The sequence below is a fragment of the Protopterus annectens genome, chromosome 3.part0 (genome assembly GCF_019279795.1).
Source record: "Protopterus annectens isolate FY-2018-M chromosome 3.part0, PAN1.0, whole genome shotgun sequence".
NCBI classification, from domain to species: domain Eukaryota; kingdom Metazoa; phylum Chordata; order Ceratodontiformes; family Protopteridae; genus Protopterus; species Protopterus annectens.
In genome coordinates, this window is record NC_056731.1 from 8,886,626 (window position 1) to 8,901,476 (window position 14,851).

The window sequence follows — 14,851 nt, forward strand, 5'->3', positions numbered from 1 at the left end:
CAGGGTAGATTCAGCAAAAAGGTGCTGGGAATAGAGACTTTGGGAAACAAGAAAACACTAACAACTGTGCACAGACATGTTAGCAGAGGAAAAGCAGAATGGGGAATACAATCTGGACATACCCCATTTCCATAACAAGTTGGAGGGATGGCTCTACACAAAAGGGATAGAGGAAAATAAGATATGACGGCAGCTAAATAACAGACTATGAATAAAAGTGCTTCACAGTGTGGATGGCAGTCATTTGGATGAACTGCATGAGGTACGAACACACTGTAGGCCAGAAATAGGGTTTAATGATGTTTGGGACAAAAGGGGAGGCAAACAGAGAGGTGACCTCTTGTAGAGTAACAACACACCTGTGAAAACTCAAAAGACCATAGAATTTAAATCTGTATCCTGGTATGATTATGTGGGAGGTTGGCATTATGGTTAAAGTGTTTACCTTTTAGACACAAGGTGCAGGGTTTGATTCTGACATGGGGTAATTGGCTAGGCTTATAATATCCCACATGGGCAGTTAGCCTTGTAGTAATTTATGAACCTATGAACATTACACAGGAAATATTATACAGACTTTAATGCAAAACTGCATGACTGGTTACACAGAGGGTATTTATTCTCTATAACCTCAAAAGAAAGACTGAGGCATTCAAATCATGTGGATGCTGAATCTTTCAGTAAGATTTATGATGCTATTTTTCAAAACTATGTACACAACACAATACAACACAACACACACACACACACACACACACACACACACACACACACACACAAGATCTAACTTTGCACCACTGGGATGTGGAAAACATATATGTGGTGTGTGTGTGTGTGTGTGTGTGTGTGTGTGTGTGTGTGTATGTGTGTATATATATATATATATATATATATATATATATATATACACACACATATGCATATATATGTGTATATATAATATATAAAATATATATATATATAATTATACATACACGCGTATATATATATATATATATATATATATATATATATATATTATATATACACACATATAAATGTGTGTGTGTGTGTGTATATATATATATATATATATATATATATATATATATATATATATAAAAATACACACACACACACATATATATATATATATATGCACACATACATATATGTGCGTGTGTGTGTATGTATATATATATATATATATATATATATATATATATATATATATATATATATATATATATATATATATATATATATATATATATATATATATATATATATATATATACACACACACACACACATATATATGTACACACACACACACATATATATACATACACACGTGCGCACCCGCACTTAGTACACAGACCACAGCAGTGTATGACACAAACATGACACACACACAAACACATATATGTGTAAGCCTGCATTCATTTATAAAACATGCAGAGTACAAAATGTCTGATTCGTGTGATGATCCTGTAACTGCCTCAGTAACAGTGTACATTACAGCTACTAGACAGTTTTGTTTCTAAAGGGGAGTTTGTACACCCTACAGAGAGTCTTCTACATCATATACAGTACATTATCACTTTCAAGTACAACATTCCATAATCTCTGAACCCTCTACTACAGAATTTAGGCTTCCTTTTTTTTAGTACACCTTTACTTTCTAAGCACCATATCTTTCCTATATGGTAGATGATGTTTACAGGAAATTCTTAATTTCTTTATTACCTTATCTACATTACGATACTGCATCCACTATCTGTAGTTTACTGTCAGTGTGATTATACACAAATATATTAACATGGTAGCCAAATTCTGAGTAGAGGATGCTAGCAGGTCAGAATTTTATTAGCTCCACTAGAATTGTGCTTAATTATTACTTTGCACTGATTGTGACATTATGCCTGGGTGGGGGCATTTCTCTAATTTTTTTTGCAGGTCTCGTTGCTTAACAAAGGATAAGAACAGTTATGTTTCTACAGGTCTGTATTTCCCTACCGAATGCAGTCCAAAAAAAAAGTTATTACTTCAGGCCAAAAACAAAAATTAAAATAAAATAAAATGCCTGTACAAAGTCCTACAAATCTACAACGTAATGCCCAGATTGTAGTGCACAATTATATTTTTTGTTCAGCGCTCTGAAGCTTTTGATTTTTTGGCAAAAAGATGATGACAAAAAGTAGACATAATTAACTGAGCACTTTACAGTAAAATGGAGATACAAGCCCAGCATGTTATTACAATTCGTGCTTTTTCTTGACAAAGTTAATTCTGACTTTACATAATGGGTGAAGTACTTTTTTATAAAGTCAGTTTCCAATGTAACACAGTACTCTCATTATGTGGAACACAGTGGTACGTGAGGAGCATTTCAAACCAGACAGAAAGGCTCTGAGGTATCTTCACAACTGTTGCATCAATCTTCAAACAAAATATCAGTAGGATTATTAGCTCTTACAATATATCAGGACAAGATATGAAAATGTTGACCAATCTATGAGAGAGGACAAAAACAATGCCCCCCTTAACAGCCATGGCTGTATGAATCCTACAATGTTGTACCTGCCTTTCTGTCATGCAAAGTTTGTGTTATAATGCAATCAGAATTAGAAATCAGTAGCAGCAGAAAAAACTCAAATGGCCCTCTGATCACAGGTTGTCTGACATTGACACAAAATAGCCCATCTAGCAGTCTAGTGAACTGTGGTTGATTGTTTCTGATGTCATTCAAATGCTGAAATTTCCAAAAATGCTGTCTGAATACAGTAATTATATGACTGTACGGATAGATGAATACTGAATAATATGTAGAATGTTTAAAAAATACAGTGTTACATGTTTACAATACAGTCCTGATGTATGGAAGGTTAACAACATTTCAAGTATTTGGTAGTTTATAGTGCAAAGGCTGTTAGATGAAAACAAGAAATGTATATTAACATAAAAAACTGGAACATCTGGACTTCTGGGCATGCCAAATCACAGCCTCAGTGGTGAAATGATGAGGACTTCTTGGTCTATTTTCTATAAAAAGAAGAAAAACAAGTTAAATATATCTGCAATACATTTGCTCTATAAATGAACTGGCACTGTGACATAAATATTAACTTCTTAAGGCAGGAAACTTTCTTACTGCACCTCTGAAGCTTGGTTCCCAGTTGTTCCACTGACTAGAATCTAAAAGGTTAACTGAAAATACTGTAATGTTGAGAAGATGTAATAACTTTCACTAGACCAACACAGCAATGTACTGATGCTAGAAGGAGTGCTACATGATATCTTTGTAGTCCAATGTTTTTGTCAGTGAGCCAACACAATTCTCATTGTTAATCCTGCCAAGGATTAAGTGTGTGTGTATGTGCGACAGAGAGAGGGATGGGACTGTGCAACTCACATTACCTCTAAATTTGAGAATTTAAGATGACTATTCATGAGGACTTTGTCAACTCTTCTTTCTAAACGCATGTGCAGGTCATACATGGTAGGTAGAAGAGGAAGGGTGGCTATACCATTGAGAGAGAAAACATTTGCTTGCTATACAGGAAAGTACAACTGCGCTATTCTTATACGTCTTATGTTTTCCTGATAATGAACTTGTGTACATTATGACAAGCAAGTACAGGTGGTAGTAACTATGTACTTGGATATATACTCCTCAGTAAAAGCAGAATGAAAAGTAGCATTTACTCCCAGCTGTAGATTCAAACACTGCTGCTACACAAATGTGTAGGCAAGACTTCCAGGTTGTGGTCCTGTAAATCTATTGTAGAACTAGATGCTTGTTTACTGCCTCATAAAGTGCTCTGTCTCCAGAAGAATGAACCTTGCATACTCTCATATACTTGTTTAACCAGGGGGGAAAAACACAACAGAATAAAGGTCATTCAGGTGTATATAGAACAGGCATGTATGAACCACAATGAGGAATAAGTAAGGACTGTGATACTGCTGGGTTCAAATTCAACTGTAGAGTTTTAGACTTAACAGCAAGATACATACATCCAGGAGACAGATGGTGAGCAGTCATATAGTTTACTATCATGGCAGCAATGGAGACACAGGACAGAACCATGTGACATTCCATATGCATCCTTAGCCTTATGGATATATTTATACAGTACTTAAACAGTACTGCACTATACATTGCAATCCTTCTCTTAAGTTAAATTTTTACAGCTATAAAGAGAATAGTCAGTATTCCATACTATAATATACTGTACTGCACCAGGCATGTCACATGATATAAGCACATAAACTGATATATACACATGAAAACAAACAATGCAATGAATAACAAGCAACAATTTGCATTAACCAGACAGCAGGTATAAGAATCGGTTCTTGCTATCATTACACGTGTTACAGTCAATTCACTTGTATGACTTTTTATTAGTTTAGGAAATCAAGACAATTCGAAAACACTGCTACAAGCTGAGGTCCTATTAGGTACAGCAATCACATCTGGAAGAATATCAGTATCAGGTGTATGGTGTCTTCTGTTCCTGCACACGAAGTGCTGTTTAATACAATGCCATGATCAAAGTAAGCATCCATCTCAGGACAAGTCTTTATACTTGGTAGATGTAACACATCTGGCTCTAACTGGCCCTTAGAGGCACTCTTTCAGAAACACCATAGTTTTGAGTCCAATCCTGTGCAAATGCCTTCATTTAAATTTAAGTAAGAGATCATCCTTTGTCACAACAGTGTATTTTGGTGAATCACAACAGTTTCAAGTTACTTTGAGTGGTTGTCTCATGGATGCTGGATTCTCATTAGGTCACCATGGTTTCTGGGCAGACAGTATTTTAGCTGAGATGTCATTGTACAGTTTCTGTTTCTGCTGGGATTTCTACTAGACAGACTGAACATTTGGCATTTGTTGTGATTTTAGTAAAACAGATGAGGTAGGCGTTATCTTCATTCTGCTTCACTACAGCAGTTGAGAAGATGGCAGACCTACTGCTTACCATGGAGAGTCTCTGTACTCAAGCAGAGCTAGGTAAAGTACAGTTGTGTACACTTACCATAAATGTAGATGTTCGAGTGTATTCACTGTTGCAGTCATTACAATTGGGTTATCCTGCTGGCAGGTTGCCCTCAGTCGGCCTGAATTCCAAAGTCTTGGTCCGAAGTCGGTTGTTGTCGCCTCTTCCCTGACATCAGGGCACCAGGGGTATAAAAGATGCAGCCGACGCCATTTTCTTCAGTTTTTCTTGTCCCAGATGTCAGGTGCCCCCAAAAGGGTAGGCTAAAAATATGGTAATAAAACATACATGCATCAAAGTATATTTTACCTTCATCTACAAGCAAATACACCACATAGGTTGTATAGATTAGAGAAGTAAAGATAAGTTCCAGAAGAAATAAGGGGGGTGGCGGGTGGGTAACCTGGACTGCAACAGTGAATACACTCGAACATCTACATTTATGCTAAGTGTACACAACTGTACTATGTTCTTCGTGTTTCACTGTTGCAGTCATTACAATTGGGTAGAATCCCAAAGCTATGGTTGGGAGGCTGGAGCTAAATAGCATTAGGAGTGGCTATGACGCCCTGCAGAACTGCAGTGGCAAAGCCTGCCCTGGATTTAGAGTAGAGTGGCAGATGATAGTGCTTTGTAAAAGTGTGCACTGAACTCCAGGTAGCAGCCTCTAAAATGTCTTTGGTTGGTACTCCCCTGAGGAAGGCTGCTGAAGTGGCTGCTGCTCGGGTTGAATGTGGTCTAATGCACTTCGGCACTGGCTTGCCATATTGTGAATAGCATAAACGAATGCAGTGACCTATCCACTTTGAAATAGTCTGCTTTGAGATTGCCTTTCCTTGTGATCCTGCAGCATATGCCACTAGTAATTGCTCTGTCATTCTGAAAACTTTGGTTCTGTCCAAGTAGAATCGAAGCTGTCTGTGTATGTCCAAAGAATGCACAATTCTCTCCCCCTTGTTCTGTGGATTTGGATAAAAAGTTGGCAGATGAATAGTTTGGTTAAGAGCCACATTGGACACCACCTAAAGCATAAATGTTGGGTTTGTCCTCAGAGAAACCCTGTCTGGATAAAAAATGATAAAAGGTTCCACAGCCATGAGTGCCTGTAGCTCTGAAACTCGTCTTGCAGAAGTTATTGCTAGGAGCAGAGCTGTTTTCCAAGATAAAAACTTGATACCAGCAGTAGCGGCTGGCTCAAAAGGAGGCAGGGTGAGTTTTTCCAAGACATAGTTGAGGTCCCATGCAGGTACTGGTGATCTCTTTGGAGGCCTTAAGTTTTTGGCTCCTCTAAGGTACTGCCTTAACAAAGGATGAGAAAAGATTGGTGGCTCTGTACTGTAATGAGCCGAAATGGCAGAGGCATGAATTTTAATTGATGAAAAGGATAGGCCTTTGTCCAGCATCTCAGTTACGTATTGTAAAATCTGAGGAATATTTGGAACATCTGTGTCAATCCCTTGTGCCTGGTTCCAAGCACAGAATCTCTTCCATTTTCCAACATAAGATTTTCTAGTACTAGGCCTTCTGGCCTCCAAAATGACATCCATCACAGCTTTAGTGAAAGGTGTGTTTTGTATGATTACATTATCCGCCATGCCACCAGATTTAAGGTCCTGAGTTGGCTGTGCAGGATCTGATTGTTTTGTTGGGACAGTAGATGAGGTATTTGAGGCAAGTCCAAGCCGGGCATTGAGACAAGTTCCTTAGGATTGGATACCAGTACTGGCGGGGCCAGTCTGGGGCAATCAGTATCATCTTTGGCTTCTCTTGTCTGACTTTTAGGAGTACCTTGGGGAGGAGAGGCAGTGGAGGAAAGGCATATACTATTAAGTTTTTCCAGCTGAAAGTTAGGGCGTCCACTTTCCATGCTTGTCTGTGATAAGTTCTTGTGCAGAATCTTTTTAGTTGGTAGTTGTGAGGAGAGGCAAACAGATCTATATCCGGCCATCCCCATTTCCTTGTTATCATGCTGAAGACTTGTGGATCCAATTGCCACTCATGGGGATCCATGAGGTTTCTGCTTAGTTTGTCTGCCAGAGTATTTATCTTTCCTGGCAGGAATTTTGCCTGCAGATGTACTTGGTAAGTCAATGCTGTGTCCCACAAAGTCATGGCTATTCTGCAAAGGGGGTAAGAATGAGTGCCTCCCTGCTTGTTTATATACCACATGACCATGGTGTTGTCTGTCTTTATCAGTAGTTGTCCCGGATGAAGTAGGTCCTTGAAGGCTGTCAGGGCATTTTGAACAGCTAGCATCTCTTTTTGATTGATGTGTAGTGGCATTTGGTTTGAGGACTGTGTGCCTTGAATACATCTTGTGGGCCCCCCAGGCATAATCTGATGCATCCATTGTTAATGTCTGCCTGGCTGGAGGTAAACTGAATGGCTGTCCCTTGTTCTGGTGACAAGCCTTCGCCCACCATCGAAACTCCTGTTGCAGGCAGGGAATGAGAGTAATCCTTGTTTCCAGGCTGTGGCAATGTTGAGTCCAAACACTTTTTAGGTACCATTGAAGTTTCCTCATATCCAGTCTTGCATATGGAATTAGTAGGATGCAAGATGCCAAGAAGCCCAAAGCCTGCAGAATTTTTCTTGCAGATAACTGGGCCTTTGTTGCCAACATTTTGAAATAGGTAGTCAGTTGCCTTTGTTTGTCTGGCGTGAGATAAGCCATCTGGGCAGTTGTATTTAAGCTTACACCCAGGAATATTATCTCTTGAGAGGGTACTAGTTTTGATTTCTTTTCGTTGACTGTGTACCCTAGGCATGTTAAAAATCTCTTTACAAATGCCAGATGCTGTAGTAGAATGTCCTTGTTCTCTGCTTGAATGAGGCAGTCGTCCAAGTAAGGATATATTTGTATTCCTCTTTGTCTGCAGAATGCAATTACTGGTACCAGGCACTTTGTAAAGACCCTGGGTGCAATAGATAAGCCAAAGGGCAGAGCAGAGAATTGGTAATGCATTGAGCCAGCTTTGAATCTGAGGTATCTTCTGCATGTTTGTCTGATTGGGACATGCAGGTATGCCTCTTTTACATCTAAAGTCACAAGCCAAGCCCTCTTGCCCAGCATGGGCAGAAGCGGCTGTAAAGTCAACATTTTGAATTTTGGTATATCCAGGTATGTGTTTAGAATAGATAGGTCTAGTATTGGTCTCCAGGCCTTGTCCTTTATTAGTAACAAGAATAGTCTTGAGTAAAATCCTTGTCCCTGCTCTTGCTCTGGTACTTGTTAAATAGCCCCCATGTCCATGAGGAATGAGACTTGTTTTTGTGCCTCTGCCCATTGATTTTTTGGCAGGTCTGGCCAAACGTTTGCCCTTGGCAGGGTATGGAAGTGAAACTTGTAGCCTTGTGACACTATGTCTAGTACCCATTTGTCCTGGGTTATAATGTGCCAATTTTGAGAAAAAATTGCTAGTTTTCCCCCTAAAGGTGCTGCCAGAAGATAAGTGCTTGGCGCAGGCAGGGGGGAAGTCATTGGGACTGTTTCCTGTATGGCTGTGATTTGTCTTCTCCACTTTTGGAGGTAGAAGCACCCCATTGTTTAGACCTGTATGAGCCTTGGGGGTGGGATCTGCCTCTAGGGCATCTGGATCCCTTTGTGGCCTGTCTGACACTGGAAAGGACCAATTCTTTGTAGGCCAGTGTCTGCTAAATCTTGGAAGCTGTACTGGTAAGAAATCCTTGACCGTTTGCATAGATTTAGCTTTGTCCTCCATTTTCTTTAACACTTCTTCTGCCTTAACACCAAACAAGGTATCATGCTGTAATGGAGCATCTAATAATTTTGCTTTGACATGATCAGGCAGATTTTATTCCTTTAACCAAGCATGCCTCCTAATGATAGAACCCGTAACAGCGGCCCTGCAGGAGGCCTCCAGAGAATCAAAACCACATTGCAAAGTATGCTTTCCAACTTGTTCAGCTGCATGCAATAAATCCTGCATTTCCTTGTTTTCTGCGCATTCAGAATTTATCAACATTTTCTGTTTAAGCAGTGACATGATGCATTACTGATATTTGAGCATGTGAAACTGGCAATTTAATGCCCTTATAGCACGGCAAGAAAGACTGAAGAAAATGGCATTAGCTGCATCTTTTATACCCCTGGCGCCCTGACGTCAGGGAAGAGGTGATAGCAACTGACGCCAGACCAATACTTTGGAATTCAGGCCGACTGAGGGCAACCTGCCAGCAGGATAACCCAATTGTAATGACTGCAACAGTGAAACACGAAGAACATCAGTTCTTATCTGAGCCAGTGATATACTTTTTCATGACCTTTTTTATAGTTTGTATGGTTTAACATGTTGCATTTGATGGTAGACCCATTGGTGAAGATGTTATGTGCTGAAATTTCTACTGTTGTGAAAAAGTAGTGCGGATGATTACCATATGTGAGAATAACACGAATGTTACAAAATTAAACAAAATTGATTTCAATAGTGCAATGACTGTAAAAATATAACTCAGTTTGAAGAGTACTACACACTTAAAATAATCAACAAAGATGACTGCCCTTGAAATGAAACAAATCAGATGCTACTGTACTCCACTATCTTTTCAGTATTTTATAAGGTATCATAGTGTCTTTAGTCTTGCTTATATGAAACATATTACAGATTTGACAGCTTTTGAGCATAAGTTCTTTCTGATTAAACATACCAGGCCAAAACATTATATAACATACCCTTTCTTTAGGCAGAGCAATACCTAATTGCACTTTATGAAGTCTTTCCAGCACACAGTTAAGTAACTGGTTTGACATAACTACTTGTTTGATCTCAACTATAGTCCTTGCGACATATGAATCTCATCACGGAAAATGCAGGGTATCTGCACAGGCAAAGGAACTCTTCTCTTTTCATCTGGCCATCCTGTTAGATCCATATTTAAGCATTTGTAATTCCATGCCTTGGTCAGCACTGTAAGTAAAGTCCTGCAGTAAACTGTCATGTCCAGAAAACAAGTCAGTATTATTGTACAAACACCACCATAAGAAACATTAGAGTTTGAAGAGTTCTTTGTAACTTTTTTTGATTTTGGACCCTACATCACTGCACTTTGCTTATTAGACACAAAAATAACTGTACTGCTGTTGGTCACACTAGTCTGCAAATAAACCCCTCCATATCTCTGCAGTTGCTGTACTGACAAAATATTTGTATGCCCTTTTTTCTTTTATCTAAACCTTGCATACTTGAGAAAATACTCAAGCAAGCCACAATTCCTGCATTCTTTATACAGTGCCAGCCATGGTTTCTTGTCAAGCTTACAGTCACATTTAAACAAAATGGTAACTACTGATCTGAACTTAGGTGTGTCATCAAGCTCATGTATAACACTGGATTTTTTTACTGACATACTGTTTGAAGCATCTCTCTTACTGCAGTTTGCCTTGACAGAATTATTCTTTCAAGTATTAACAAATTTTAGCTTCATTTTAATTTTGCACACAGCTAAATTCTCAGCAAGCTCTTTCACTTATATAATTGTCGGCTGTGCCACTCAGTACGTATTCACAACTCAGTCCAATGTTAATTCAGACTCTGCCAGTACTTTAGCTCTTACATTGTCATTTTAATGTGCTAGACAATTTAGTTTTTTGGCAATGAATTATACAACTCACCAAACTCATAGTATTTGGCTCCATGCCTTAATTCAGTCACATATGCATAAACAGACTCCTCAGAACCCTGGTTTCCAGTGAAAAGCAAATGCTAAATATATGCAGGTTCTTTTAGGCTCACAATAGTGCCTAAACTTGTTTTAATGACATCCAAATCAGTTTGTTGCAACATAGAGATATTTAATGTATTAAACATCTTAACACCATTGTCTCCAGTCAAGTGAAGGAAAAGTCAACTTCCCAAAGTCAACTTCCCACACTATGTTTTTTTCAGCAATTCCTAAAGAAATAATGAGAACATTTTATTTCCACAGCTATTACTTCCAGTCTTCTACTGAAATGCTATGGAGTAGGAATGATGCTGATAGGGTGAATGGCAAAATGGATGTTGCTGTTGTTGTTTGTCTTTTCAGCTTTTCCCAGTTAGGGGTCGCCACAGCGGAACTGCGGTCCGCTAATGATTGGCAGTCAATTTTTTTATGGTGCCGAGTTGCTAGCCTGACGCCCAACCTTCAGTGAAGGCACACCCATTCACGCACGTCTTTCGGAGGCCACTCGACTGCGGGGAGGACATGCAGACTCCATACAGAAGGCACTCCCAGACGTGAATCGAACAGGAGAATCTCTTGCTGTGAGGCAATAATGCTACCGCTGTACAATCGATATATGGAAAATAATTTTGCTGCATTAAAAAAAGTAGTAGAAATTGACAAAAGTCCAGAATTTTCAACTGTAAACAAAATAATAATGGATTTTCATGTGGGAAGAAGTTTATTCTGGCTTAGTTTGCTGAGTTGTGGCTTCTGTTGCACTGAGGAATTAATTTTTTGAAACTACTGCTCTTTTTTGACTTCCAGACCTATTTGGCACATTTTTTTCTGCAAAGAGTTTGCTTGCAGCTAATATAAATCATGTGCTCAATTGTCATGGGTGTGAAGTATGCTCATTTGTATAAAGAAATCTGCCAGTGCTTTGGCAGTAGTATTTCAAACTGTCACTTATTTCATTGTGAGTAATAGACAGAGTACACTTTATTTTAAAGTCACTTTCATGGGAGACTAGCCAAAACTCAATAAGTGTGAATTCTCCAAAAAATGTCTCATTCCAAGAAAAGAAACATGTCTACCTGCCTTAGTGGATGCATGTACCACCATTGCTGCCAAATGAATGTACTGAGAGGCCATGCCAACTCTGAAGAAAAAAAGATGCTGAAGTCTGTTTCTGACAACTGTCTTCTAACTTAATGAAGCAGAGGCATTTTAAGTCTTTAATATCAGTTAATATATGCATGACACTGTTGTTTGGCAGGTAATGTTAAATCAGATGAAATGCACGTGCAATTACAAATCTGACTGCTGCAATACAACTTTCCTTAGCATTCATAACACTATAATCCTATAGCATTATAGGAATTGCACATCTATAGTGCTCTGATAGCAGTACAGTGGTCTATGAATCACACACCCATAAAATGTGGCAGTCTACGGGACTGAGTAATTGAAACCAGTGATATTCTCTGCCCCAGACCCTGGATCCAGGATCAAAGTAGCAAAGCAGTGCAGGTCACAGACATACTCTACTGCACTTCATTACAACAAAGAGAAGTGGGACTAAATGCGCCACATCAGGTAACGAGTGCTAGGGTGTGTGTGTGTGTGTCTGTGTGTGTGTATGTGGCAAAGAGTGGGAATATACTGATGTACATGTGTGTGACTGTGCATGTGTGTTGTATGACTGCAGCTGCTTGTGCAATAGCACTGCGTGGCTTGGCAGGGGATGCACGACAATTGTGTTGGGTGTATGACTCAGAAATACGCAACTGAGTTGCTAATACGTTTTTACTCCTTGCAGCTCCTGTATGCATTAGAAACGAGTTAGCTCCACAGCACCAATGGAGTACAGCACTACTGGTGCTACAGAGTTAATTTTTTGAGTATCTATACCATCCAGTAACTTGTAAGTTTTTTGTCTGGCATTCATACATGGTCTCCAGAAATTAAGCTCTCGATTTACAAATTTGGAGAGAACAGTCAGTGCCACAAATGGTGTTTTCCTTCAAAACTAAAGAACTTGTCTGGCTGCCAAAATTTCAAAACCTGTTCCTTGGTATAACACAATTTCAATTACACTACTAGACTTCAGAATCTTCCTAATAAAAAAGCAATGTCTTTTGGCTTATCCCGTTAGGGGTCATTCACAGCGGATCACCAGTTTGCAGACTAATTGGCAGTGGAGTTTTTATGGTGTCAAGTTGCCAGCCCAGTGCCCAACCTTCACAGAAGGCACATGCACACCTACATGCATGTCTTTAAAACTCACTCGACTGCAGGGAGGATATGCAGACTACGCACAGAAGGAGCTCCAGCTGAGAACTGAAGCACAGAACCTCTTGCTGTGAGGTGACAAAGCTAACCGCTGCACCACCTTGGCCAACGGACTTCAGGATCTAGCTCAAAAATCAGTAAATGAATTAGATAACCTCTGTTCAGGCCAATACGGCTCATTAAAAAAAAAGATTTGGGGACCATTCTCCAAACCTTTTTGTCTTGCCTGGTAAAGCAGTCACATAGAATATTTTTTCCTCCTTGCATTATCCTCTTACTCAGTCAGCATGTTAACTAACAATGCTAATTTCACCTGCAAATTACTAAATCATATTCTTCCCTATCTTATTCTTTCACTGTACTGTTAATATGGCATCTGCTTGGTTGTTAACCACCATATCCATATCATTCATATTCATTTTTACCCTGACATTAGTTTACCATTAACCTTTTGAAGCTCAGCCAAAGCAGTCCACACTGAAACATCCACAACATTGACACCTTCTCTGGCCAAAAAGGCTTCCATCATGCAGACTGTTGAAACTTGTGCATGTTTTGCATATTCTAAGTGCTGTTATTCATTTCTTTGTCATCATTTTACAAATGTTTGTAGTCTATATCACAAAAAAGACTTAATCATCCATTTATCAGCTTATGTGAATTAAAAAAAGAAACCTTTTTTTTTTTTACTGTAAAAGTCAAGAAGCAGATGGAGATGGCAGCTTTCTCAGACTATGAGATCTCTTCCACAGTTACTCTTTTTTATCTGTGTGTTACACAAGAAAACTTATCCACCCAGCACTGGAAAGTGCTAGACAACTGTCAATCCTTGAAAGCTAGTAAGAGGAGTGCTCTTAGGCAGAAGGAAACCTCTGAAGGGCTTGGCATTCAAAGCACTTCTTTCATTCAGCTCGTGCTGAATAATGGTTTGGGCATGTGGAAGGTGCCCTTGAAACTTTGGCAGTTGGTTGGCTGTTACATTCTTAATAAGACTGCTGCAAATAGGGTTTATAATGAAGAACATGTGTGTGTGGTATTGAAAAGCAACCATAGCAAAGCTAGCTACCTGGTGGTGTGAACATTGGGTCTAGGTAATTGTCAATGTTGTTATGATACACAGACCCCATGTACAAAATGGGAAAAAGGGGACTGATGATGTGAAGAAATCAGACACTGTTATTTGTGCTAGCATGGCTGGCTGAGATTTTGTACATAATTTCAGATTAATCAGTTTATTATATGCCAGCATGACTAGCTATGATATGTAAATAGGTTCTTACATGTTGATTCATGATCTGTTTGCAAAGAATATTTTAAGGACTTGAACAGTGTCCTTTTACATTTCTAACTGCACATGTTTGTGAAGAAAGATTCCAAAAGTGAACTGTCTCAGATTCAGCTGATCTGCAGATGATGTCATTGGAATGTTGGTAGCTGCAATGTGTTACTGTCAGAAGCTGAAAGACAGAAAGGAACTTTTGGAAAACAGCTGCTGGTTGATTTTCAAAATACGAAATGAAAATTAGATCTGTAAAAGTTGTGACAGTCTAGTCTAAAAAACAGCCTGCTGAAGACAGTTAATAGTCAGTTACAGTTGTCAGTGGTCAGTAGTTAGTTGTCAGTTACAGCTGTTAGTTAACAGCCAGTGACAGATGTACTGTGCAGAGGATACACAAAAGGACTCACCAAGAACTGTAAGCCTGCCTTTGCTCTGTTGCACTAATTTAGTTCAGATCAGGGACAGTGTTCTTTAGTCAGATAAGAAAAGTATAACTAATCAGTTTTTCTAAATGGTGGATTTCTATCCGTCAGCATTGATTTAATTTTCCTGGTGACCGAGCTCTGTTTGTTTATTGGAAATTACTGTTTTATATTTTTAATCATTTTACTCAATATTAAACAGTTTT

At 38.9% G+C, this 14,851-nt stretch overlaps 1 protein-coding gene across 1 annotated transcript in view; it reads right to left on the reverse strand.

The window, feature by feature from the left end:
• Window positions 1-1,291: 1,291 nt before the first annotated feature.
• Window positions 1,292-14,851, reverse strand: part of ACBD5 (acyl-CoA binding domain containing 5) — an 882,854-nt gene continuing 869,294 nt past the window's right edge. The window contains exon 13 of the mRNA XM_044064548.1: window positions 1,292-3,024. Within this exon, the coding sequence (XP_043920483.1) occupies window positions 3,018-3,024 (7 nt within the window). The 3' untranslated portion in view covers window positions 1,292-3,017. The remainder of the gene's footprint in view (window positions 3,025-14,851) is intronic.